The sequence below is a fragment of the Borostomias antarcticus genome (assembly GCF_949987555.1).
Source record: "Borostomias antarcticus genome assembly, chromosome: 3".
Lineage (NCBI taxonomy): Eukaryota > Metazoa > Chordata > Actinopteri > Stomiiformes > Stomiidae > Borostomias > Borostomias antarcticus.
The window spans coordinates 29770859-29798807 of NC_140236.1; the positions used below are offsets into that span (position 1 = coordinate 29770859).

At 50.1% G+C, this 27949-nt stretch overlaps 1 protein-coding gene across 2 annotated transcripts; it reads left to right on the plus strand.

The window, feature by feature from the left end:
* The first annotated feature begins 1105 nt into the window (after positions 1-1105).
* Positions 1106-27949, plus strand: clcc1 (chloride channel CLIC-like 1). Of its 2 annotated transcripts, XM_084436377.1 has the most exons (11): positions 1106-1274; positions 1385-1492; positions 1599-1709; positions 1819-2043; positions 8650-8790; positions 8906-9005; positions 9116-9213; positions 26224-26370; positions 26526-27179; positions 27364-27411; positions 27673-27949. In XM_084436377.1, the coding sequence occupies exons 1-11, from the start codon at positions 1143-1145 to the stop codon at positions 27790-27792; spliced, it is 1884 nt and encodes a 627-aa protein (XP_084292503.1). In that variant the 5' UTR covers positions 1106-1142; the 3' UTR covers positions 27793-27949. The 2 variants fall into 2 exon arrangements, with proteins under 2 accessions (XP_084292503.1, XP_084292504.1); XM_084436378.1 differs by lacking the exon at positions 27364-27411.

A 27949-nucleotide genomic window follows, 5' to 3' on the forward strand; every position in this document is an offset into this window, starting at 1 on the left:
CATATATACATATATGCAAATATATTTATTTTGTCCCCTATCCCCCATCAAAATGAACGACATCCCAGTGTCCAGTCAACTCCTTCCACTTCCTGGGCACTACGACTCCCAGGACCTCAAATTGGAACTAAACACCAGCTCCCTTGCAAAGAAGGCACAGCAGAGGATGAACTTCCTGAGGGAGTTGAGGAAATTCAGCCTACCAAAGGAAATGATAGTTCTCTTCTACACCTCCATCATCGAGTCCATCCTCACCTCCTCCATCAGCATCTGGTACTCTGCACACCTGCACATGACCACATGCACATGACCACTTGAATGTATGTGTGTATGTATGTATGTATGTATGTATGTATGTATAGGACCTGTTCTTAGCCGTTAGACCCTGGGTGATACTGTTTTTTTGCTTCCCTCTGGAATATGTAGGGGTGGGACCTATGCACACCTCCCTTGTTCTCTGTAAAGCGCATTGTGTTACCTCTGTGTATGAAGTGCGCTATACAAATAATGATTTGATTGAGGACCTGAATGAATGTATAGGACGCACCACACTCACACATCACGCCGCGCGCACACACACACACACTCACCTACAGTACACATTACACTGCATACTCACTGTATATACACTGACTGCACTACTTTTTGTACATTGTTCTTTTCTTTAGCTTATCCTTTTATGCACTAGATTTGCCATTTGCACTGCCCTGTCTCGTTCCTGCAACATGTCCAATGTTGCTATTCACCGGAAAGCAAATTCCTAGCACGTTGTAAAACTGCATGGCAATAAACGGTTTCTGATTATTCTTTGCTGCATCCATGTTGTTCCCATATTAGCCTACGATTTAAAAGCTCATGAACAAACTGAAGTCAGAAGAACGACTTCAACAACTCGGAAAATTGGACCATCCGAGGAGAACGTGAATGCAGCATAATTGCCATTTCTGCTCTTTGCTCTTCCCCAGATTGTAGTCCAATCCCAGGACTACATTTACCATCATTCATACTCAGTTCCCTACGTAAGATCAGTTCACACCGGAAGCGAAACAAAACATCGCTAGCGTGGAAAAGGAACTCTGTATCTGTAGTGTGTTTGGCGGTGGAACGGTAGCTAACATTAAATATTACAAAGTCCTGCGAGTATGCACCTCATAATTGCACTAGTATTTAGCCTGTTGGTTGCACAGGGGAAAACGGAAGAGGATGAATGGCTTGACCCGTATGATATGTTGAACTACGATGCAAGCACCAAGACGATGAGAAAACCAGCGGAGGTAAAGAGTTGTTTGACCCTAGAGTGATAGCGACTACATTAAGTGGCATGTGTTTATTAGATATGTAGCATAGTAGCTATCACTTTAACTTATATTTTGATTATGTACAGCAAACAAACTATGACAATGTCCCCACCAAAAGAAGAGAACACAACCAGGACTCCAACCAAATTGGCATGACAGAGTGCAACAACAGAGTGGATGGACTGAAAAGAGAGGTTGCTAAAGACGATTTAAATGCTTTTGGCTATGATCTCCAATAGCAACACGATTATATAATATCTATAATACTATTGTATGTTCCTCCCTTCCCCATCTCTCCAGCTTGAAGAGCAGAAGAGGAAGATTACAGCAATCTCTCAGCAGCCCTCATGTAACCCAGTGTTCAAGCGATTCCTCATCAAGCTCCTGAAGGAAATGGAAAGAGTTGGCCTTGTAAGTTTGTGAATTCTCTGAAAAGGACTATTGATCATTGAAGACGTGCACTCACATTTTACGCATGTCTAATCCTCACCTTGACTATATTTGTCTTTTTATTCAACAGCCCAATGATCTGGCCAGTGATGTCCACTATGATGCCAAGGTAAAACTGTCTCGCCAAGCACATTCGGAGATCGAGAAGCTTCTGAAAGACACGGACAGCTGGAGAACTGGGGCTCTGGATGATGCTCTCAGCGAGATCCTGGTGGACCTCAAACCACACGACTACCAGGCCTGGAGGTGGAATTTTGAGGACACCTTCGGTGTGGAGATTGACACAGTCATGAAGGTGCGTGATAGTGTGTGTGAACAAGGTCATATTCAAGCTGTATTAGGATTGGATAGTCAGGATTCATCTTGGATACCGAGCTGTTTTTAAAGAAAAGGTATCAAGATCAAACAGTAATGACCTCTGCCCAGTCTACGTGCGGTCCACATCGGTACAAGACAATACAACTTTATTCTCCCACCAGATTAGTTACAGAATAGTCACAGAATAGATTATGGTTCTTGTTTAGGTAGTTTGATAATATTGGATAGATCAGAGTAGACTAGTGATGTGTGTGGCTAGATCATGTGTCCAGCTGTCAGGTTTTTGTCATACCCAAAGGTTGGGTGTCTGTGGGGGGATCTGAGGAGTCACACCCATACTTGCATTCTCAGAGATGGATCTCGAGGGCGTCTCCTAGAGCAGTGGTTCTCAAACGGTGTGCCGCGGCACACTGGTGTGCCGTGAGGCAAGTCCGGGTGTGCTGTGCAATTTTGTGACAATTTATGTAAAATAATAATAATAATAATAAATAAATAATTATTAGAATGGTTATTTTAATATTAGTTCATGGCCTGGGTAAATATTCGATTCGGATTGGCTGGAATAATTCATAATCGAATTAGAAATGTTCCCACTGACATCAGCTGCGCCCCAGGCAGACAGAGAGCGCGCTGTATTTGCCGCGCACCTTAAGACAGTAAGAGAGGTTTGGGCGCTACTTCCCACGTGTGGACGACATCGAGGACTATGGCCCAATCCCAAACCACCCCCTACCCACTCCCACTCCGCCACCGAGTGTCCCTCCAAATGAAGTGTCACTCGCAGCTGTGGAGGGCACTCTCAATCGAGGGGGAGGGTATATAAACGGAAAGCCAAATGTGGGACGGACTCCCTACTCCACCGGAACCGACTGGGACAGGGCCGTCACCATGGCATGTTTAGTTGATTTATGGGAAAATGTTGATGATGTATAATACAAATATAAATCACTATAATTACATCCATGTATGATGAGAAATGGTCAAAAATCCAAACACAAATATGTTTTTGTAAATGAACTCTAATTAAATGAATATTATAACACTGTCCTGAGACAAATACATAAATTAATTAATAACTTACTCCCATGCCTCTTTGGCAGCATTCCTTCTTTTGTGTAGATGCATTTGCATATCGCAGCCTAATCAGCTGCTTTGTCAGTTCCATTGTCCCTGTAAATAATGGAATATATGATGTACATTTGACCTAGACCTAGGCCTATTTAGATTTATTTTATGTCGGCTATGAATACAGGCTTTTAAGAGTTTGCTACAAGTCAAGTGATCTAGGGATAAAGTGATTGTATCACTTGGTTGTATCTTTTGACACCATATTCTGCGATTTTGTTTGATGCAGTGAAATCGGTGTGAGAAAAACAAATGTTTGAATGCTGTAAAATAATCTAAAATAATTGACAGTGTAGGAAGACGGAACTTTATTTATAATGTGGTTTCCTGCGGCATCTATTTGGCACGTGCACTTCCTGCTTCGGCTATCGGGAGCTTGCACCGATGCAGACTCGCTATTTAAGGGGTTGACAGCCCACTCGCACTCCAAGCGCACTCCGCGCTAATTGGTTTGGGACGGCCCTTAACATGGCGAAGCTCGGCGTGAACGCGCAAACGGAGGGGGAGTGGATAGGGCGAGGGCTTAGGGGGTGGTTTGAGATTGGGCCTATGACTGGATTCAAGACCCATTCAACCAGGAAGCATCGACAGAAAATCTCACTTTGAGAGAGAGAGAGGAATGCGCAGAGCTCCGTATGGGCCGCACACTGAAACTCAATTTGAGTGAGCCCCCTCTGGATCCGTTTTGGTTGGCTTCTGCATCAGAGTACCCGACCATCTCCAGCCACGCTATTGAGCAACTTCTTCAGTTCCCCACTACCTACCTGTGTGAGCTGGCATTCTCTACTCTGGTGTGTATTAAGAACAAGAGCAGGTCGCGCCTCTCTGTTGAACAGGACTTGCAAGTGGCCCTCTCTTCAGTACCACCAAGGATTTAGAAAATCTGCGGCCAGCGACACGCACATGTCTCACTAGCTTGTAAGTAGGCAAAACCTATTGATAATAGTAAATGTTACTGATATAATTTTAAATTACATTTATCATTTCTTTAACACATTATAGGCTAATTAGGCCTAAAATTTGGTAACACATTATAATAAGGATCTGTTAGCCTCATTTCAATAACTATTTATTCATAATTAAATAATCATCAAGTTGTATATACATATAAATGATGAATAGATAATAAGATATTATATTTCTGAAACTTTCTAAAAGATTATTAGTCTTTTTTCTGTGCTTTTGTGCTGTGCTTTCAGGATCCCATTACAGTTCATCCTGCTTGCCTCACCTGCACACTCGCCCCACAATTTTAGACTAAAGTTTTTAGTTTTTTTTAACTGAATGCATACTCAGTTGAATTGTGTTTAGTAGTTCCTGTTATACAAATTAGTTTTCATTCTCAGGCCTTCTCTTTGTAAAGAGTGATTACTGTACACCAGGGATAAGCCTACTGCTGTCTCAGGCCAGATCTACCCCTCCTCTCTCTCTCTTTCTCTCTTTCTCTCCTTCTCTCTCTCTCGCGCTCTCACTCACACACACACACACACACACACACGCACTTCTGTCTCTTCCTCTTAAGTTCCATGACCTCACTTTAATGTTGTGACCTGTCTGATTTAATGGGTGTATTACTGCTTTGATTTAAATCTATAAAGCTTTAAATTAATTCTTCAATTATTTATATATATATATATATAATATACAGTAGGACTCCACTCATCCGAACCCAACGGGACCGCAGGTCGTTCGTATCTCTGAAATGTCCGGATGACTGAAACTTAGGTTAAAATGCACCAAATTCAATAAGTGGTATACTTGTTTCATATAGACTCATAATAGACCAATAAACACCCTTAATTACTTGTGAAAATGCATCAAAATTGCAATCAAATAGCCAACTAAACTCATATAGCCTAGCCTATAATAGACCTACAGTAGCCTATAATAAAATAACCGAATTTCCACTTGAGTGCGTGCTTTGATCAAATACATTACTTTATTCTCAAATGAGGCTTACGCGATAGGCTACTGTATTCGCAGAACAACATGGTATAGCCTAAAAACAACCCAACATTAGAACAATTAGAGCAAATGATAATCAAGAAAGAATAAATGAAATGTGAGACAAGTTGTCGTGTCTTAGGCTATTGTAGCCTAAAAGAAAGTCTCTAAAACAACCGATGTAGGCTAACGTGGCCTAGGCTGTAGGCTATTATTTAACAAATACAGTAGGTCTAGTAATCTACATGCTCACAACAAGTCTGTGTTCCTGAAGTCCATTAACTGGGAACGAAAAATGACTCGATGCTCCTCTGTGTCAGGTTGCTGACGCGCTTTCTGGCTACCAAAGAATGCAGCTCTCGCGCAGCAGACTCGTTTGTGTTTTGCGCTCGACAGTAGAGTAACAAAGAAATGAAACGTGACAGTAGGCTACAACCTACAGGCAACATGTAGGTCTACATACAGTTCTGTTTTTATTCACAGTAGGGTACAGTACTGTAATGAAAATCCCACCAGTAACCAGATAGCAGGCAAAAAAAAAGAAAGTTTTTTAAGCCTGTCCGGTAGACCGGGAGGTTCGGATCTCTGAAGTTCGGATGAGTGGGGTCCTACTGTATATATTTTTTGTTAATTATGTTTGTATTGTTTGGCATTAGCAAATAGGCATTAAATAAAAATTAACAGTGAGTCATAAGAGTAATAGCATGTGTTATAGGGGCTATTTTGCATGGATATGAACATAGGTGTGCCTTGAGATTTTGGCTTGCCCTTTGGTGTGCCTTGGACAGAAAAAGTTTGAGAACCACTGCCCTAGAGTACGCACCTGAGGCTGTGCCAATACAGGCCGAGTGTCTTTGAGCAGCACGCTCATGGAGAAATATTAGCATTGTGGGATGGTATTATCCATCTACATACTACATAGTTCAGGAGAGTGTTCGCCATCTGCTTCTTCATCTGGGCAGTGGCTAGTTTCAGTGCAAATTAGAATGGAGAAGTAAGACGCCTTATTCCCTCCACTAGTCTGGGGGTCCACTTGTGCAAGTGGTAGTACCCTCCTAGCCCCCCTACCTGGGGTTACAGGTAAAACCCCTGATGGACCAAGATCTAAGAGGAAGAGAGACCTGGCTGGAGGAAGTCCGGGGCCCTCGTCTGGAGCCAGGCCCAGACGGAGGGCCTGCCTGCGAATGCCTGGTGGCCGGGCTTACCATGGAGCCCGGCTTGGCCCAGCCGAAAAAGCGACGTGGAGACACCATCTCATCCTCCATCCCGTGGACCCACCACCCGCGGGAGGAACTGTCGGGGTCGGGTGCGCTGCCAACTAGGTGGAAGTGAAGACTCCACTGTCCTATTGGGGGACTTCAATGAGCACATGGGCAATGATGGAGACACTTGGAGGGGTGTGATTGGGAGGCATGGCCATCACAATCTGAACCCGAGTGGTGATTTGTTGTTGGACTATTGTGCTAGTCACGGTTTGTCCCTAACAAACACCATGTTCGAACACAAGGATGCCCACAAGTACACCGGCATCAGAACACCTTAGGCCGAAGGTCGATGATCAACTTTGTTATCGTATCATCTGATCTGAGGCCATGTGTTTTGGACACTCGGGTAAAGAGAGGGGCAGAGCTTTCCACTGATCACCATCTGGTTGTGAGCTGGTTTCGATGGCGGGGGAAGCCTCTGGACAGACCTGGAAAACCCAAGCGTGTAGTGAGCAAATCAGCGGGTGTGGGAGGATTTCGGAGAAACCATGGAGAAGGACTTTCGGCCGGCACCAAGGTGTTTCTGGAAGACCATCCGACACCTCAGGAAGGGAAAGCGGGTGACCATCCAAGCTGTGTACAGCAAGGATGGGGCACTGCTGACCTCAACTGAGGAGGTCGTTGATCATTGGAAGGAGCACTTTGAAAAACTCCTGAACCCAACTAACCCACCCTCTACGATTGAGGCAGAGCTGGAAGGGCCGGGGGTCATCGTCAATTTCCCTGGAGGAGGTCACTGAGGTAGTCAAACAACTCCACAGTGGCATAGCCCCAGGGCCTGATGAGATCTGTCCAGAAATGCTGAAGGCGCTGGGTGTTGAGGGGCTATTTTGGTTGACACGCCTCTTTAACATTGCGTGGAAGTCCAGGTCAGTGCCAAAGAAGTGGCAGACTGGGGTGGTGGTCCCAGTATTCAAAAAAGGGGAGCAGAGGGTATGTGCCAATTACAGAGGCATCACATTACTCAGCCTCCCAGGGAAAGTGTACTCTAAGGTGCTGGAAAGGAGGGTCTGGCCGATAGTCGAACCTCAGATTGAAGAGGAACAATGCTCATTTCATCCTGGTTGTGGAACCACCAACCAGCTCTTCACTCTCACAAGGATCTTAGAGGGGGCTTGGGAGTTTGCCCAACCTGTCCACATGTGTTTTGTGGATTTGGAGAAGGCTTACGACCAGGTCCCTCGAGAGGTCTTGTGGAGGGTTATGCGGGAGTATGGGGTGAGGGGGTCCCTACTTAGGGCCATCCAGTCCCTTTACACCCAGAGCGAGAGCTGTGTCCGTGTCCTCGGCAGGAAGTCGTTTTCCTTTCCGGTGGAGGGTGGCCTCCGCCAGGGCTGTGCTTTGTCACCAATCCTGTTTGTGATTTTCATGGACAGGATATCAAGGCGTAGCCGTGGGAAGGTGGGTTTGCAGTTCGGTGAGCTGGGGATTGCGTCGCTGCTGTTTGCAGATGATGTGGTCCTGATGGCATCATCAGCCTGCGACCTCCAGCACTCTCTTGATAGGTTCGCAACTGAGTGTGAAGCGGCCGGGATGAGAATCAGCACCTCTAAATCTGAGGCCATGGTTCTCAGCAGGAAACCGGTGGTCTGTCCGCTCCGAGTAGGAAATGAGTCCTTACCCCAAGTGAAGGAGTTCAAGTATCTGGGGGTCTTGTTCACGAGTGAGGGAACCATGGAGAGGGAGTTTGGCCGGAGAATCGGAGTAGCTGGTGCGGTTCTGCAGTCACTTTACCGCACTGTTGTGACGAAAAGAGAGCTGAGCCAAAAGGCAAAGCTCTCGATCTACCGTTCTTCGGTCTATCTTCGCCCCTCACCTATGGTCATGAAGAATGGGTCATGACCGAAAGAACGAGATCACGGATACAAGCGGCCAAAATGAGTTTTCTCCGGAGGGTGGCTGGGGTCTCCCTGAGAGATCGGGTGAGTAGTTCAGTCATCCTGGAGAGACACGGAGTAGAGCCGCTGCTCCTTTGCTTCGAAAGGAGCCAGTTGAGGGGATTCGGGCATTTAGTGAGCATGCCTCCTGGGTGCCTCCCTAGGGAGGTGTTCCAGGCGTGTCCAGCTGGGAGGAGACCGCGGGGAAGACCCAGGACTAGGTGGCGGGACTACATCTCCGCACTGGCCTGTGGGCGGCTAAAGATTCCCCAGGCTCTGAGACCCGACCCCGGATAAGCGGATGAAGATGGATGGATGGATGGATACTTTTGTTGATATTTCAGTGTGACATTAGCTCTCTCTCTGTTCCAGGTGTTTGTGTTGGTGTTGATCATAGTGGTGATCATCTGCAGCGAGATGTGGTCGGCCGTGTCCTGGTTCATCCAGTTCAGGAGAGTGTTCGCCATCTGCTTCTTCATCAGCATCGTATGGAACTGGTTCTATCTCTACAAGGTGAAATACTAATGCTCCTTGTTAGGTGGGGGAACTACAGCTACAACAAGTTAAGTAAATTGAGACGTGAGTATGAATGATGGATAATCTGTTGTTTGATTTGGCCTCCTGTCAGATTGCTTTTGCGGAGCACCAGAACAACATTGTGAAGATGGAGAGTGTGAACGAGAAGTGCACTGGAGTGAGCAAAATTGATTGGCGTGATAACCTGAAAGGTGAGATGACGACGCGGTCACTCTGAGGTTCTGCTCCCAGGCGCGGACCTGCTATGATAGGCTGTGTGCTGTTGTCATGTCATAGTTCTCCATCTCCTTCAAACCTTTAGAGTGGTTCAGAAGCACCATGACTCTTCAGGACGACCCCTGTAAGAGATACTATGAGGTCCTCATGGTCAACCCCATTCTGCTGGTACCTCCAACCAAGGTAATCAAACTACAGCATTTGTGTTATCTAGGGTGCGTATTACAATTACATTATGATATTCAAACAATATGGTGGTATTATGTGTAATATGATGACCCTTGACTGTAGGGATGTAACAATAACAGGTATAATGATAAACCACGATAAAATGTGATTAAAGTCCCAGTTAACCAAAATCCGAGATTTGCTTGAAAACACATTCTATGTGTTAGTGATGCATTGCTGATAACATGTAAAAATGGGATGAACCATGTGTAGTACTGAATTGTGAAGTTAGACCAGTTTTGTGTTTTTGACCAGTTTTGATTTCTGGATTTTCTGGGCGGGCTTAAAACGGTACCGGATGACGTAGAGCGGTGTTCTTAGCATATCCCCGCCCTAACACTATATAAAGCTAGAACGGATTTGAATCTTCGGTTCTCCTGCTCAATCTTGAGTCTAGAATTAGCTAGTTTTATCCAACAGTCTAGAATTAGCTAGTTTTTCTCTTGCCTATGCATAAAACTAAACGAAAATGCATCCTTCCTGGATGCCAGCAGGAATGGGATGATAAGGTCTGCTTCTTTCACTCCCGAGTAAAGCTGAAATGAGAAGCAAATGGTTAGCATTTTTGAAGAGCCATGGTGTTACAGAGTCTGTCACCGCTAGCGCCCGCCTCTGCAGCAAACATTTCACTCCCGAAAGCTTCTGCAATTATAATATGAGGCTTTTGGGTTTCACGGACTCACAACTGGTCCTGGTGAATTCGGCGGAGCCAACCATCTCCCTCCCCGGCCTCCATTCTCCTCCTGTCGCATCAACCTTTGGTGCCGACACCGCTGCCTTGTGTGCTTATAGCTTATTAACGTTATAACGTTAGCTAGGTAACGTAAGCAATAGGAAAATACACTGCTACGTTAATATACAAAATATGTCTTGACATGTATGTGGTAATGTCAGCTATGATGAATTATGTAATCTTAGGAGGAATTATAGCTAACATTAGCTATGTAGCTTGTTTCAGATGGGAGTGTGTATATAACCTTAGTCTAGCTAACAGCTAGCAGCACCGACCAGGCGACCACCCACCAAATAACGTTACGGATGATATATTATGACTATAAGCGTTAACTATACAGAAACTGCCTGCCATATTTGTGGCACCTGATGTGCGTATGGGTTCACCGGTAATGGTTACAGTATATTTCTCCAGCGGGAGACCGGGAGGCGGGAGCGAGGGGGATGGTTAGGTAGACCAGCTGCAGCTGGAGAAAGACGCACCCTCTCCCAGTGAAGCGGGGCTCGGCGGCTACTGGCTGAACATTCCAGTTCTGTTGGATATGTTGCGGGAAAGTTGAAGCCGAGTGCTCGTTATTCTCACACATAACATTGCCAACGAGAGTGGATGAGTCTGTCCCGATTATCAACTCCGGTAGTGTACGCTTCTTCGCGCTATCAGCGCTGTTCAAGCCAGTGACTAAAAGGTACATTGATCCCAAGGGACGACAGGATCGCCTGGGAGGGATAGGAATGGGTCCGGAGGTGGCAGGGAGAAAATAGGGACAGACTCATACATTCCTCGTTGCCTGTTTTTGTATTTTGCATCTAAGGGCAGTAACACTGGCGCGTTGGTATAGAGTAGCTACAGTTTTACCTGTGTTTGTCAGGAGGTAGGTTAGGAGGAAGCATCTGTGCGTTTGATTCATTAGACAAGTGTAATTTCAACTCCTCTCTCCTGTTTTCACAAAGCTGTGCCTTCCTACCACAAAAGAGACGACATCTATGCAGACCAGAGAACGGTACTATTTGACAGGTTCTTCCCTCCACACCCCCTCCCCACGCAATTGGGTGTGGCTTCGGTGCCTTCAGCAGACACGCCCCCACGTTCTCAGACCAGAGAATGCTGCCGATTTTTTACCGATTTTGAAGCCTTATTTTATATACTTAGCGACATTTTTAATCACTCAGATTTGGCTGGGTGGTTAATGACATGTTTTCCTGTGGTGTGTGAAGCTCATAACAAAAATTTGAACTGGGTTAACCTGGACTTTAAATGTATTGTGCGGTTTACTGCGCGTTCAGGGGAGCTCTGTCGTTTAAGAGCGCTGGGATTGGCTGTTGCCGAGAAGGGGGCTTAGGGGCAGGAACACACCGAGCAGGGTCCTCAGGTCTTTCTCACCTGGATTTCGGGGGAGGCGTTTGAAATGAGGAATTGGTGCGTTGGTTGCTATTCGTGTTCCCCCCTTGATTGTTTCCCCCCAATTGATCCCTGATGTGACTGTAATTTTGTTCCTTATGTTTCTTGTGTTTTCCCAGTTCGAAATCTGTTTGGTTTCTAATTAAAGTAAAGAATTGGGAACTCGAATCTCGACGCCTCTTTCCAGCCCCCCGTGTAAGGGACAAATTACACGACAATTTCGAACAATCCGGTGCGGCGGCAGACTTGCTGACCGGCGAGGTGAAAGAAAGGAGGACTCGACCCAGCTGTGGAGAACTGTTTGAGTAGGAAAGGAAATGAACCCATCGCACGTTTGGGAAGGGACTGTGATGTTAGGTTTCGGACAATGTTAAGCAGGAAAATACTATAAACCCACCGCATGTCTGGGGAGGCTTGTGCTAACGTTAGGACCCTGAACACTGTGTAGTCGGTTAGCATGCCCGGAGCCAGCTGGCTAACGAAGCTAGGTGCTAAGGCTAACGTGAGCCTAGCGTGTTAGCGTGCTAGCTGCAGCTAAAGAGTAAAGAGACTAGCGGAACTACAGCTAAAAAAGCCCCATATCCCAGGCCCCTGTCCCTGCGAGACGAAGAGAACGTCTGCGCCACGAGCCAGCAAGAGCAAGCTGACGAGACAAGCCAAGTATGGCAGGAGAGCAGAAGAAGGAGCTGGAGACGGCGATCAAGGCATTTGAGAAAAAAGCTAAACTCGCCCGCATGAAGGTAGACGCCGCGGCCGGGGAGGAGGAAATCAAGGGTGCATGGACGGCGTTCTCCGCTGAGGGGGAGCGGGTTTTCTCCGCGATTGAGGACTATGCGGAGAGCACGGACAGCGAGCAGAGCGGGACCGAAGCAGAAGAGGCGGAACGGAAGCGCCGGGTCAGGACCGATGAAGTGAACCAAGTGGTCTGGTCCCACCTCTGGTCAGTGTACGCGGGGCCCGCACTCACCTCCGCAGTCAGGGCGGCGAAGAGGGCCTGCACTGACGCAGGGAAAGGGGACCTGTCGTGGACGACCTTCGCCTCCGCCAGGGCGCAAAATGAGGCCCTGGAGGCTCTGAACGCGAAGGCCGAAGGTCTGCTAGCCGCCTGGGAAAAGTGGATCCCGAGGGCCGAGAGAGGCGACATGGCGCAGCAAATACGGGAGCTCCAGGACAACGCGGCCGACCTCTGGACGAGACAGCTAGGCGAGCTCGGCAGGAACGAAGCCGTGATCGCCGAGGTCGAAAGGAAGGCCGTGGAGGACAGAAGAAGGGCCGCCAAGGACAGCGCTGAGGCCGCCTCGGCCGAGAGGAAAGCTGCGGAAGCTAGACTGAAGGCCGCCGAGGATAGCGCTGCGGCAGAAAGGAGGACCGCTGAGGCGGAGGAGAGAAACACTGAAACGAGACAGAAGGCTGCCGTACTCCAGCTGATGACGGCTGAGGCAGCCGAGGTAGAGCGCGTCAGGGTGGCCGAGGCCCAGCGAAAGGCGTGGGAGGAGACGCGGGGCGCTGCGCCGGTCGGCTCGGAAGGAGGAGACACGCATGAAAGAGTCACACCGAGAGTGCGCCTCCAACCCCTGCAGCTGCCGAGGTTCGGCGGGTGCAGGAGAGACTTCCACCGGTGGCGGAAAGACTGGGAGAGCCTCCAGCGCCAAGGGGATCCGTACGGGTCACCTGAGGTTAAAAAGTTTCAGCTCCTGGGCAGCGTGGAGCGGAAGGTTCTTGACGAACTCAGGCTCTCAAGTTACAACTCCGCCGAGGAAATGCTCAGGGTCCTCGAGAACCGGTTCGGAGACAAGGCCGCGATCGCGATTCAAATAATCGAGGAGCTGGAAAAAATCCCGGCGGCGAGATGGAGTCAGCCCAGGAAAACTATCGACCTCATCCAAACTGTGGAGAAGGCTCTGGTCGACCTGAAAGACCTCGGGAGCACCGACGCCATTAAGAACCCGCTCGCAGTCAGAACCATAGAGAGCAAACTACCGTCTCGCTTACAGGAGAGCTGGCTTGCCTTCAGGCTTAAGGGCACAAACGGCGTCACTCCGGAACACCATTTCGACGCCCTCCTTGGGTTCCTGAAGGAGCAGGAGGCGATCCTCGAAGGGCTGGAGCTTCTGGGGAAGTCGGAGGCACCTGAGAGGACGAACAGGTGGGAGAAGAAAGCGCTCACGAGATCCACGGGAGCGGTCCCCGAGGAAGAGGCAAGCGGCGAGAGCGAGGACGAGGGTCATGGAGACGAGTCGGAAGAGCGGGGAGCGTACTCGAGGGCCACGGGCGCACGCCCGGAGGGAGACGCATGCGGCGTGTGCGGAGGCAGGGATCACGAGGGGAAGGTATATTTCTGCGGGAAGTTCAGGAGCCTCGGCCCGGTCGAAAGGAAGAAAACAGCGAAGAGGATCAACGCCTGCCGGAGGTGCCTGGACTCTCACGGCGAAAGTGGGAGGTGCTCCAACAGGTTCATCTGCAAGAGGATACGCTGCCGGAAAGGCGAGTTCCTGGAGCACCACCACCTGTTGTGCCCTTATGAGGGAGAGGAGAAGGGTGGCGGAGAGCAGCGGGGAAGGCAGAAGGAGGGAAGAGGCGGTCCCCCGGGGGCAGGGGGGGTGCCCGAGCAGCTGGAGAAGGCCCTTACCCAAACCGAACCCGAGGCAGTAGCTGCAATGAGGAAGGCGTGGAGGGAAGCACGCACACTCAGGGCGGAGGCGCGTGCGGATGTAGGAGGAGAGGATCTCTCGGGAGGAAGCGGCCCCGGAGTGCACCCGGTGCTCATGATGATCATGAAAGTCACTGTCGGTGGGGGACAGACGGTCGGGGCCCTGATGGATCTGGCGTCCGACACCAACTACATCACCCACCAAGCCGCCAACAGACTCCGCCTGAGGGGAGAGAAAGTCACGCTGATCGTGCACGGGGTCGGACCGATGGAGGCGAGGGTCAAGACCAGGAAGTACCAACTCAAGATCAGGGTGCGGACCCCAGAGCGCTCCTGGACGCTCCACGAGTTGACTTGCTACGGCCTGGAAACAATCGCCCGCGCGGACCAACCCGTCGACCCGGGGCGGCTCCAGAGACTCTTCCCAGGGGTCAAGAGGGAGGAGTTGGTCCGCCCGGACAAGATCGAACTCTTAATCAGCCTCCGGGAGGGTCGGCTCGCCCCGTGGCAGATGAAGAGAGTGGGTGACTTGGTCCTGTGGGACGGCCCGCTGGGGAAGGTCGTAGGGGGGACGCACCCTGGCCTGCTCGAGGACGTCGAGGTGACTGCCCACCGGTCCAACACGCACTTTGCGCGCTCGATGAGGACGGCGGCTGAGAGGGTCGAGGAGATCCTAGAAGAGGAGGAGCCTGAAAGAACGGCCAGGACCGCGGCCACGAGCGGCGTGGAGTTCTTGGAGTGGTTGAGGTGGGACAGTATCGGCGCCGCCTGCGTGCCCAAGTGCGGGGGGTGCCGGTGCGGGACGTGCCAGCCGGGCGGTAAAGAGATGTCGCTGGTGGAGGAAAAAGAGCTGGAGGAGATCAAGAAGGGCCTATCCTACGTGGAGGCGGATGGACACAGCGACCCCCCCCACTGGGATGCGGCGTACCCCTGGGTAGAAGATCCGGTCTCGCTTCCGGACAACAGGAAGGTAGTGGAAGCGACGTTCCGAAGGACCGAGAAGCGGCTCGCAAGGGAGGCGCGGTGGAAAGCGGCCTACACGGAGCAGGTCCGCGACTTCCTGGAAAGAGGAGCAGCCGTCGAGCTGACGAAGGACGCCATTGACGCCTGGAAGGGGCCCGTCTGGTACGTGAGTCATCTGGTCGCGCTCAACCCCCACTCGCTCACCACGCCGGTGCGCCTCGTCTGGAATAGCAGCCAGGAGTTCAGGGGAGTGAGCCTGAACAGCCTGCTATTGAAGGGGCCGGACGTCCTGAACCCGATCCGAGCGGTGCTGCTCAGGTTCAGAACCGGGGTGCACGCGGCCGTGGGAGACATCCGCAAGATGTACAACTCGGTGTGGCTGAAGGAGCGAGAAGTCCACCTCCACCGCTTCCTCTGGAGAGACTCGCCGGAGGAGGACATCCGAGTTTTCGCCGTCACCCGAGTGAACATCGGCGACAGGCCGGCGGGGTGCATCGCGCAACTGGCTTTGAGGGAGACGGCCAACCTGCCGAAGTTCCGTGACATGGCCAAGGAGAGGAGGGTCATCGAGGAAGACTGCTACGTGGACGACGTTCTCACGTCCCACAACGATCTAGAGGAGCTTGACAAGATCACAGCAGGGGTAGAGAAGATACTCAGTGCGGGAGGCTTCTCGCTCAAGCCATGGGTCCGCTCCGGTCAAAGTGGGAGGCGTGGGAGCGTCCCGAACGGGCAGGGCGGCAAGAGCCTTGAACCGGCGGCCGAGACCCTCGTGCTGCCAAATCAGCTCGGAGAAGAAGACAACAAGGCCCTCGGCCTCGGGTACCACGTGAGCAGCGACCAGCTCTTCCTGAGGGCCCCGATCAACTTCTCCGGGAGGAAGCAGAAGCTGAGGCTGGAGGCCAACCTCTCAGAGGCGGAGGTCAAAGCAAGGACGCCGGACCCCTTGTCGAGGCGTGAGCTCCTGAGCCAAGTCGCAGGACTCTACGACCCTCTCGGTCTGGTGACCCCCGTCAAGGAAAAGGGAGCCATCCTGGTGAGAAGGGCGTTCCAGGAGTCCGGAAGGAAGGAAGCCAGGCAGGGCTCGTGGGACAACCCCCTCTCCCAGAATCTCCGGGGCGAGGCCATCCTGCTGTTCGAGGAGTACGCGCGACTGAGCCGCGTCAGTTTCCCGAGGGGCCTGACCCCATCCGGATGGAAAGGGAAACCGTGGGGAGTGACGTTTTCGGATGGGAGCGACGACGCTCGGAGCCGTCCTACCTGAGGTGGGAGACGTCCACCGGGGTGGTCACGCGCCTAGTCGAGGCAAAGGCCAAACTGACGCCCCTGGACCAGAAAGGCGACGTGGTCAAGTCTGAAATCTGCGGAGCGGTCTTCGCCTCCAGACTGAAGAAGTACTGGGAGAAGCAGAGCCGGCTGGAGGTCGAGAGATGGGTCCACTTCGTGGACAGCCAGACCATCCTGGGAGCCATCAAGAGGGAGAGCTACGGGTACCAGACGTTCTTCGCGAACAGGGTCGGTGAGATCCAGAGGGCCGGGCCCGTAGCTGACTGGAGGTGGATCCCTGGAGAACTGAACGTCGCCGACCTCGTCACCCGAGGGTGCTCCCCGGAAGACCTGGGGGAGCACTCCGTCTGGCAGAAGGGGCCCAAGTTCTTGGAGGGGCTGGTGGATGAGTGGCCCATGAAATCCGCGGGGGAGGTGGCGGCCGAAGCAAGGGAGGCCGTGAGCAAGCTCCAGAGAAAGGCCTTCACAGCGGTCCTCACTCGCGCCCAGGCGCGGAAGGCGCTAAGTCCCGGGGCCGCGGCAGGAAGAGAGGGTGAGGCCCTTAGCTCCCCCGAAGAAAAGAGAGAGACGACCGCCTCAGGAGAAAGGGGCGAGGAGGTGCTGTGGGGCGCGAGTATAGTTGAACTGATCAAGCCGGAGAAGTTCAGCACCCTGCGTGGGCTGTGTGGGGCGCTCGGTTGGCTCAGGCGGGTCGTGAGGAGGTGGCTGGATCGCAGAGGAGCCGCAAAGAGAGAAAAGTGGGAGGCCAAGCTCGAGAGGAAGCCTAAGGAGGCGCCCGTGCTGAGCGCGTGGGAGCTGAGAGCCGCGTTCCAGGAGTTGTGTCTGGCGGCCCAAAAAGGAGTCGTCTTCCCCGAATCCACGCTGAGTCGGCTGGTGGTGGCCAAGGACGCCGGGACTGGACTGCTAAGGTGCTATGGAAGGGTCCGAGGCGTGGGAGCGGGCGAAGTAGGAGTGCCGCTGGTCCCCTACGGAGCATGGGTCAGCACCCTGTTGGCCCGCGAGGCTCACAGAGCAAATCACGAGGGCACGGCCGGGACCCTTCTGCGGATGAGAGGGAAGGCCTGGGTGGTGCAAGGTCAGCGGGCTGCGTGGAAAGTTGCCGACTCCTGCGTCCCCTGTCGAAAGACCAGGGCGAAGGCGTGCAAGCAGGTCATGAGTAGTCTCCCCCTCGAACGGACCGAGCCAGCCGCTCCTTTCGCGTTCACCTCCGTGGACCTCTTTGGCCCGTACACTGTCAAGGACGTGGTGAAGAGGAGGTCCGGAATGAAAGTGTGGGGTGTGGTGTTCGCTTGCATGGCCTCACGAGCAATGCACGCGGATATGGTGGAGAGCCTGTCCACAGAGAGTTTCCTGGGCTGCTACCAGAGGTTCACCGCGCTCCGTGGGCACCCCAAGAAGATCTGGTCGGACCAGGGGACGAACTTCATAGGGGCCCGGCCGGTCTTGAAGGAGATCTACGGATTCCTGGGAGGGATCAATAAGGACAGGGTGACGGCCGAAGCCGCTGAGCACGGAACCGAGTGGGCCTGGGCGCTCCATCCGCCCGACTCTCCCCATCGGAATGGCGCGGCTGAGGCGGCAGTCCGGGTGATTAAGCGGGCGCTGGGCAGCATCGGAGGGGATGGAAACCTCACAGGGCTGGAGTTCCAGACGGCGCTCTTCCTTGCGGCCAACCTGGCAAATGAGAGGCCTATCGGCGCCAGGGTCCAGATGCGGGATGACGCAGTGGAGGTCATCACTCCCAACTCCTTGCTGCTGGGAAGGGCCGGGCCCGAAGGAGACATGCGGGGGTTCGAGCCCACGACCTACCCCTTTGTGAGATTGAGGGCGGTGCAGGCCGAGGTGAACAGGTTCTGGTTGCGGTGGAGCCAACTGGCCGGGCCGAGTCTGTTCATCAGGCCCAAGTGGCACAGGAAAGCCCGAAATGTGGCGGTGGGAGACCTGGTCTGGTTGGCCGACCAGAATGCCCTGAGGGGTCAGTTTAGACTCGGGCGGGTCTTGGAAGTGACTCCCGACAAGGAGGGGGTCGTCAGGGATGCCATGGTGAAGGTGTGCCCCAGCTACCCCGCGTCCGGGCACGCTCGTCCGAGGGCGGGGACTACCGAAGGACGGGGACCCTCCGTCGTACTCAGCAGGGACGTGCGGAGGCTCGTGGTGCTCATTCCCGTGGAGGAACAGGATGGCGGGCCCGCGGACGTATGATGGCGGTGGGTTTTGTTGTCCCCTTGGGTCTGGAGACCAGGGGACCAAGTGGGAGGTGTGCGGTTTACTGCGCGTTCAGGGGAGCTCTGTCGTTTAAGAGCGCTGGGATTGGCTGTTGCCGAGAAGGGGGCTTAGGGGCAGGAACACACCGAGCAGGGTCCTCAGGTCTTTCTCACCTGGATTTCGGGGGAGGCGTTTGAAATGAGGAATTGGTGCGTTGGTTGCTATTCGTGTTCCCCCCTTGATTGTTTCCCCCCAATTGATCCCTGATGTGACTGTAATTTTGTTCCTTGTGTTTCTTGTGTTTTCCCAGTTCGAAATCTGTTTGGTTTCTAATTAAAGTAAAGAATTGGGAACTCGAATCTCGACGCCTCTTTCCAGCCCCCCGTGTAAGGGACAAATTACACGACATGTATCGCGATAAAATTATCATTAAAGCCGTGTTGGATTACGTTGCTTTGAAAAACGCACTATAAATATTGTCCAGCATCAACCAAACCAAACCAACAGATGCATTATGAAAAATAGTAGGCTATGAAAGCCTAAAGATGGAAGCAGCACTCACGTCTCTTTTAAAGTTAAAAAAGCCTTTATTTGGGCATGGTGGCTTTGCTCAGCCCTGCGCGGTCGGCTTTTGGCCTTCTCAGGGGTATCTGAGCAAACAAACATTTCATACGTTTTTAAACAATACAGCCTGTGGCCTTAGCCAATCAGCAGTCAGTGTCAACATACATCAGATGATCAGCTGGGAAGTTCAGTCACGTGACTCACAATTATGTACAATGGAGATGCAAAACATTTTCTACTACAAATACATCAAATGTGTAACAATCATTATTTTAAGTTTCAGATTGGTATTGATTGAGTTGATATATCTGTGAAAGGACAATAAATCTTCTTTTGAAAAACAACGTGTCGTTTTGAAAAACAACGCATGTCGTCAAGTTGTCGTCTCTTTTTTAACTTTTTAAACCACAGCCTTAGAAGCGTTCTTTTTCCTCTCTCAAAACCAACAGATGCATTATTTTAATGTTAATGCAAGCAAAAAGTGCATAGTGCTGCTGATTTTAATTGTGGTTTTCTATATAAAACTTGGTGAAACGATTTCAGTGTCTGATTTTGTTGTAATTTTCAGCACGTTTTAACAATGCCATGATCAATCAATCAATCAATCAAAGCTTTATTTGTATAGCGCATTTCATACCCAGAGGCAACACAATGCGCTTTACAGAGAACAAGGGAGGTGGGCATACGACCCACTCTCTACATATTCCAGAGGGAAGCTAAAAAACAGTAATCACCCGGGGGCCAGATAAGTGAGCTGTAAAAATTCTTCCCTGACCCCTCTCAACAAGGCGATCGAGCAAGCTCCAGGAGTATGTTTGTCTACCGGCTAAGAACATTTATGAAGCAATACATTGCATTGAATTACATTTCAGAGTGAGAGAGGCTAAAAACATCATAGGGGAGAGAATATTCTACGAACATGCTACATCATCCACAGTAGACACAGAGGGTATCTATCGGACTTCGTGAGGTCTGCTGGTGACAGTGGGGCATCCACTGAACCTGGTTAGAAGATAGGAGGGAGAGAGAGAGGCACCAGGGAGAGGGAAGGCAGAGCAGGGTTAGTAGCACATAGAGTCATTCAGACCACACAGATATTGAAACAGGCGACCTGGGGCAGGCTCCTGGAATATATTTGTCTAATGGCTAAGAACATTTAAAGAACAATAAATAATAGTAAATTAAGTTTAAATTAAGTTTTCGGAGCAAGAAAGGCTAAGAGCAAGAAAGGCTAAGAGCATCAGGTCCAGGCCAAAGCCGGATGTGGACTGATGTGTGTCTTGTGTGTACATGTGTGTGTGTGTACTAAATACTACGATATCCACAGCTCCGCAGCTGACACTGGACCTGGTTAGAGGATAGGAGGGAGAGAGAGAGACACTAGGGGAGACAGAAAAACGGTTAGTAGCACACTGAGTCATTGAAGCAACACAACAGTCAGGACAAGCCTGTTTCAGGATAACCAGCTTCTGTACACTACTTGATATACATACATTGCATAGCAGGTATCAATGTATACAGAGGGTTCACAGGTAGGTTTGAGGCTGCCTTTCTGAATCTCAGGGTCTTAGCTAGTGATTGTAGGCTAGGTCGAAAAGGTACGTCTTGAGGTCTCGCTTGAAGACCTCCGTTGTTTCAGCCCTTCTTAGGCACTCCGGTAGGGTGTTCCAGAGGTTGGGGGCATAGAAACTAAAAGCTGCCTCCATGTTTCTTGGTCCTGGCTTTTGGAACTGTTAAAAGTTCAGTGCCTGAGGATCTAAGTGGTCTGTTTGGCATGTACTTAACAAGCATGTCTGAAATATATTCTGGTGAGTGACTGTGGAGAGATTTGTAGACTAGTAATAGTATTTTAAAGTCTATTCTAGAGTTGACTGGTAACCAGTGTAGTGATTTTAACGCTGGTGTGATGTGTGCCCTTCGTCTAGTCTTAGTGAGGACTCTTGCTGCAGCATTCTGTATTATTTGTAGCTTAGAGATTGCTTTCTTTGGTAGGCCTGATAGTAGAGCATTGCAGTAGTCCAGCCTGCTTGTGATGAAAGCATGCATTAATCTTTCGGTGTCAGCCTGAGAGAGAAAGGGTTGCACCTTGGCAATGTTCCTTAGGTGGTAAAAGGATGTCTTTGTAATATTCTTGATGTGGTTTTTGAAGTTAAGATCTGAGTCAAGTATGACACCTAAGTTTTTAGCCTGGCAATTGGTGTCAATTTCCAGAGTTTTTAGGTGTGCAGCTAGTTTCTCTCTTTCAGCTTTTTCTCCAATGATCAGTACTTCTGTTTTGTCCTGGTTTAGTTGGAGGAAATTATGTGACATCCATACATTTATATATATAATACACTTGACAAGGCAGTCAACCAAACTGTAGTTACTGGGTGTTACGGAAATATAAAGTTGAGTATCATCTGCGTAGCTATGGTAGCTAATATTGTGCCTCCTGATGACACTGCCAAGGGGCAGCATGTACAGGCTGAAGAGTAGAGGTCCTAGGATCGATCCTTGGGGCACCCCACAGGTCATAGGGATCTTTCTTGAGCTATATTCACCGAGGGCAACGAAGAAATCACGACCGGTTAGATAGGTCTTAAGCCAATTTAGGACTGGACCAGAGAGGCCAACCCACTTTTCCAGTCTTTCGATGAGGATTGCATGATCTATAGTATCAAAGGCTGCACTCAGGTCCAGGAGGACAAGAACAGAAAGCTCTTTGGAGTCAGCATTAATTCTGAGGTCATTTACAACTTTGACTAATGCCGTCTCTGTGCTATGGTGGGCACGGAAGCCGGACTGGAAAAGGTCAAGGATACAACTTGTAGCTAGGAAATCATTAATCTGTGCGAAAACAATTTTTTCCAGAATTTTACTCAAAAATGGAAGGTTGGAGATTGGTCTAAAATTGCTAAAAACTGAAGTGTCTAAGTTGTTTTTCTTTAGTACGGGTCTCACCAGAGCAGTTTTAAGTATTGGTGGGAAGACACCTGTAGATAGGGAGTCATTAACAATGGATAAAATGTCATAGGATACAGAGTCAAAAATTGTTTTGAAAAAATCGGTGGGGATGGGATCCAGCAGGCATGTGGAGGTTTTGAGTTTGGATACTACTTTTCTCAACATTTCTGTGTCCATCAGTGTAAACAGGCTCATATGTCCATTACATGGAGGGAGAGGATCTGTGAACGGGATGCATGGCCTTTCCTGAGTGATATTCCTTCTAATATTCATAATCTTATCTCTGAAGTAAGCTGCAAATTCCTCACATTTGGAGGTAGAGAGCAGGTTATCAGGTGTTTTTACGGCAGGGTTTATTAGGCTATCGATTGTTGAGAAGAGCACTCTTGAATTATTTCGGTTGATAGATATCAATTTTGAGAAGTGGTCTTTCCTTGCATTTCTTATTGCTTTATTAAAAGCAGAGAGATGATCTTTGAGAATATCATGGTGGACCTTTAACTTGGTTTTTCGCCATATACGCTCAGAACTTCTGCAGGTTCTCTTTAGTTGATATGTTTCCTCATTTCGCCATGGGGCTTTATTATTGGTTGTGATCCTTTTCAGTTTAATAGGTGCTACAGAATCCAAGGCTGCCCTTACTCTGGTGTTAAAGGTGGTTGCCAGGTCTTCAATAGTTCCTAATGGCCCCACTTCTGGAGTTGATAAATAGTTTGTGGTCATTATTTCTCTAAAACTATCGACTACTGCGGAGGTAAGATAACGTTTCTTTATAAAGCGCTCAGTATTATTTTTGACTTTAGGAACTAATGCAGTGAAGAAGATACAGAAATGGTCGGAAAGGGCGAGGTCGCTAATAGAGGAAACAGTGATAGTCAGGCCCTTAGTAATCACTAGATCAAGGGTGTGGCCACGGTTGTGAGTTGGCTCAGAGATATGTTGGGTAAAATCCATGGAGTTTAGGAGGTTGATAAAGTCCCTAGCTTTCGAGTCCGCCTCAGTGTCTACGTGTATGTTGAAATCTCCAATGATGATAATCTTATCATAATTTGTATGGATGATGGACAGGAGTTCTGAAAATTCTGTAGAGAAGGCAAGGCATTGTTTGGGAGGCCTATACACGGTTACTGCCAGAACTGGGGGCTGGCATTTTAGGACAATAGCGTGGTATTCAAAAGAGGCGAAATCATCAAAGGAGATGGTCCTGCAGCTGAGGGCATCTTTAGCTATGGTGGCTGTTCCTCCACCTTTTTTCCCACTTCTGATAGATTGAAAAAAGCTGTAGTTAGGGGGAGAGGCTTCAATGAGGGCTGCTGACCCATTTATATTTAGCCAGGTTTCAGTTAGGAACATACAGTCTAGTTTGCGTTCACATATAAGATCATTAATGAGAAAAGTTTTGCTTGGTAGGGACCTGACATTTAGAATCGCCATTGAAATAGCTTCCGGAAAAAAGGGCTGGCTCGCCTGACTAGTAGGCCTGGATGGTATATTCACTGGAACTGATATCAGGTTTTTTATATTAGATCCACCTGACTGTTTCATTATGGTACTAGGGGTGCGGTGGGAGATAATTCGCTGAATGGCATATTCAGGTGGGTAGAATTTGTTTATAAAAATATAGACGTCGCTATGCCAGGTCTCAGTGAGGGGCAGGGAATCAAGGTCTATGGTGATGGGGCGCTGGTGAGATGGAGCTGGTGTAGCCCGACCCGCGGGTACAGGAGGTTTATGTTTGGCAGTAGGGTGGTTGAGACGGGTCGGGCTAACCCCACATCAGACGCTGGAAGATCTCAGCGTCAGGTCCATATTCATACTGAGCAGATGGGCACCTGACCTACTAGGATGAAGGCCGTCCCTGGCGAAGAGGTCCGAGCGGTTTAAGAAAGTGGTGAAATTATCTATGAAGGGAAGCTTCAACTGGCAGCAGTAGCCTTTCAGCCAGATGTGGAGCTGACGGATCCTACTATATTTGGCATCACCATATCGGGGGGAGGAGAACGGGCCAGAGATGATGCAGGTCTTTCCTGACGCCTGAGCAGTGGAGATCAGGTCCTTGAAATCCTCCTTCAGCCGCTCAGACTGCTGGAGCTTGATGTCATTTGTTCCGACATGGATGATAATGGATGAGGCCAGGGGATTTTCTGCGAGGAGTGATGGGACAACAGTCCTGATGTCCGAGACCTTAGCTCCTGGGAAGCAGCAGGTCTGGGCTTTCGGGACCACTACATGGCGCACCATGGAGGATCCGATGACGAGCACAGATGGGGGGGCGGGATCAGTGGCGGGCCCACTGGGCTTAGGGGACTTCCTTTGCTGCCTCACACCTGAAGGCCAAGTGGTAGAGGGTGGGGGCCGTGGGTCCCCACGGTGGACTGGGCTATGCTTAGGCCGGGGAGCAGGCTTATAAGCCTGGCTATTTTGCCGCTCACCAACCAGAGAGGTGTGGGTGGGCTGCGGGGTATGGGTACGGTACTGAGTAGGGCAGGGTGTGAGATGGGCCCCAGTAGCAGAGAGCCTGGACGAGGAGCTGATGCTAGTATCCTTGGACCTCTTGGATACAGGCTCGGCCAATAAAGCAAAGCTATTCCTCAGTAGGAGGGTGTCGTCGTCAGAGGGTTGGGAGGGGACCCTGGAGGTTTCCCTTTCTCGTTTCCGCCTAACAACGGTCCAAGGGGTGGGGCTTGAATGCTTGGGTCTGGCTCCGAGTCTGGGCCAGGATTTCTCACTCAGGAGGAAACTAAAATCCACATCTCCACCCCCGGATGTCGCCGACGGTGGAACAGTGGGAGGCTGGACGTCGACATCTGGGTCGGGTAGCACTGAGTTCAGGTAATGTTCGACTTGATTTACAGAGTGTAGAGTAGAGATCCTACCTTCCAACTCTGAGATTATTTGGCTACGCTGGAGGCAACCCGAGCAGTTAGGGGCGGGAGGGTGTGGAGCCATCGCAAGACTCGTTAAAATAATTGCGGAATTAAAATAAGAGGATAAAACCGCCAATCTATTTGCTAAGAGCAGGGCTCAGCTGCTGGCTTGAGCAAAACAACGCTCAGCAAGCTGTAAGACCGACGAAAACCAGAGGACAACCAACCCAATCTACTTGCTAAAAGCAAGGTTCAGCTGCTGGCTTGTAAATCCCGCTCAGCAAACTGTAAACAAACAAAACCAGAAGACAACAAACTAAATCTACTTGCTAAAAGCAAGGCTCAGCTGCTGGCTTGTAAATCCCGCTCAGCAAACTGTGGAACGAACGAAAACCAGAGGACAACAACCTTAGTCTACTTGCTAACGCAAGGCTCAGCTGCTGGCTTGTAAATCCCGCTCAGCAAACTGTGGAACGAACGAAAACCAGAGGACAACAACCTTAGTCTACTTGCTAACACAAGGCTCAGCTGCTGGCTTGTAAATCCCGCTCAGCAAACTGTGGAACGAACGAAAACCAGAGGACAACAACCTTAGTCTACTTGCTAACACAAGGCTCAGCTGCTGGCTTGTAAATCCCGCTCAGCAAACTGTGGAACGAACGAAAACCAGAGGACAACAACCTTAGTCTACTTGCTAACACAAGGCTCAGCTGCTGGCTTGTAAATCCCGCTCAGCAAACTGTGGAACGAACGAAAACCAGAGGACAACAGACCTCGAGATCCGGACGTCAGACTCTCAGGTACCACCAATATTAATGCGCGACTTTGAGAACGGAGGTATAGTATGCAGGTGGATAAAACTCAATTGCTAGCGGGGAGAGGGAGTGCTATTTATGTAGTAATGCTAACGGGGAGGTAGGGCTATTTACTTAGCCGTGCTAGCAGGGGGAGTGGGGCTGCTAACTAGCAGTGCTAGCCGGGAGAGTGGGGGCTACTTACCTAGTAGTGCTGGTAATACTCACGCGATCTACTGGGAGCAAGGCACGGCCTCCGGTGTGTTGGGTTGGTACTGGAGAGGCAGCGTAGCTGTTTGATCTAGACTTGGGGCTCGATGTCCAAGCGTCGGATCCAAAAAGAAATCGAATTATTGTGTACCACCAATGTTAGTGCGCAGTTTTAAACGCGGAGATATGGTATACAAGTGAGGAAAACTGTATAAAACAATACACTTTGGGAGAGCTGGCGAGCGCAGCAAACTTAGACTACTTTGTGGCTATTATCTGATACACTGATAACCCTGATAATTTTGGTCACTGTAATCATGATGTGAAATCTCTCCTTGAATGTCTGTGCAGGCCATCTCTGTCACCATCACCACCTTCATCACAGAGCCGCTGAAGCACATTGGCCAGGGAATCAGTGAGTTCCTCAGAGCGCTCCTCAAGGACCTGCCCATCACCCTGCAGATCCCGGTGCTCATCACCATCGTCCTCTCCATCCTGGTAATGAAACATGAGAACCAGCACTCATGGAAACATACTGAGTCAGATTCACAACACATAGCTTCTTACAGTTACATGGTCATTAGTCTGGTATGGTCCGTCACAATCTCACCGTTTGGTCTCATTCAGTTATGAGTCATGTTCACTGTTCCCAGGTTTTCTTGTATGGCAGCGTCCAGGCAGTGTTCCAGCACGGCATCACCAGGCCTCTGATGGGGGGCCGTAGAGACCCCCCTCCCCCGGCCGTGGAGCAGCCTCAGCCCCAGTTTGCGCAGCTGATAGGAGCGGACTATGACCAGCTGGCGGGGGGGGACGCCCCCCGACACGCCCCCCCGCCCAGACGTCGAGCCCACCAGGACGGGCAGGAGAGGAACCTCCGGCAGAGGAGGCCCAACAGGGTCCGAGAGGAGCCCAAGAGGGTCTTTGTGGAGACACTGGGTCGGAACGCCGACCGGCGTTTCAGCGAGGATGAGCCCGACTCTCGGGAAAGGCGGGAGGGCGCGCCCGACGCTGAGCGGCCAGACGGTCACTCGGACGTGGAGGAGAGTGACCCTCCGACCGCAGAAGACGAAGAAGTCCCAGAGGACAGGCGGGAGATGGCGAGGGCTGCCGCTGGAGGTGTAGCTAGCGGTGTAGCTAGTGACTCACAGGCCAAACCCGCTCAGGTTCAAACCAAAGCTAAAGCCTCTCCAGCTAAAGATAAACCCAATGAGGACAATGTGTCAGCTGACTCTGTAGAGTCTAACAACCAGACTCGGAGGCCGATTGAGAAGCGGCCCTCGCCAACAGCACGCGGGAATGACACACAGGTAAATATTTCATTTGAAATTTCTAATTCTATTTATGCCTTGTATGCAATTACAGTAGTTCGTACTGTAATTGCATACAAGACATAAATAGAATTATAAATTGAAATTTAACAAATTACTTTGTTGAGTTGAAGGCTTAGTGATGTACATCTACGGTTCCCCTTTGTTTGTTGAAATGCTACAGCACTGTACAAGCACACATGGGATGCTAATTCAGACGCTTCATAAGTTGGTAAATAACAGCTTATTTCTTGTCATCAGATTTCTCAAATAACATCTGGCTTTTGGCATTTATCTCCTCCATGTTTACGTCCTCAGGGTTTTAATGCCATTGCACTTTTGTTTGCCTGGTCAATCTGCCTGCTCCCTCAACATGTCACACAAAAGCATCACCTGCCGTATTTGTGAATGATTTGAAGAATGGCCTCAGAACAGAAACGGTATTCTAAATTTGGTTGGTTCAGTATTTTCACAAATATTGCTCCGTTCTCAGTATTCTTCGCAGGTGCAGGAGGCCTCATCTGAAGAGAATACTTCTACCAATTCAGGGGAACATGTTGAAACGATCGGAGTGCCTGTACAAGAGACTGCCCCGACTTCACGTGTGTTATAGGCCAATGCATTTAACAGTGCATCATTTGTAATGAATGTCTTGCATGCCTGCAGCACAATTATGCAGCTTTTTCATATATGAAATACATTTTTCCAATTTGTTTTTTAAGATTTTGTCTTAGTTTTGTTTTTAAATGTAGGCAGTAGTGATGCACAGG

Coding starts and splice junctions, on each gene's coding strand:
- clcc1 (XM_084436377.1), top strand. CDS start 1,143: ATGCACCTCATAATTGCACTAGTATTTAGCCTGTTGGTTGCACAGGGG. Junction 2,044..8,649: donor AGATTGACACAGTCATGAAG/GTGCGTGATAGT, acceptor TCTCTGTTCCAG/GTGTTTGTGTTGGTGTTGAT. Junction 9,214..26,223: donor TGCTGGTACCTCCAACCAAG/GTAATCAAACTA, acceptor ATGTCTGTGCAG/GCCATCTCTGTCACCATCAC.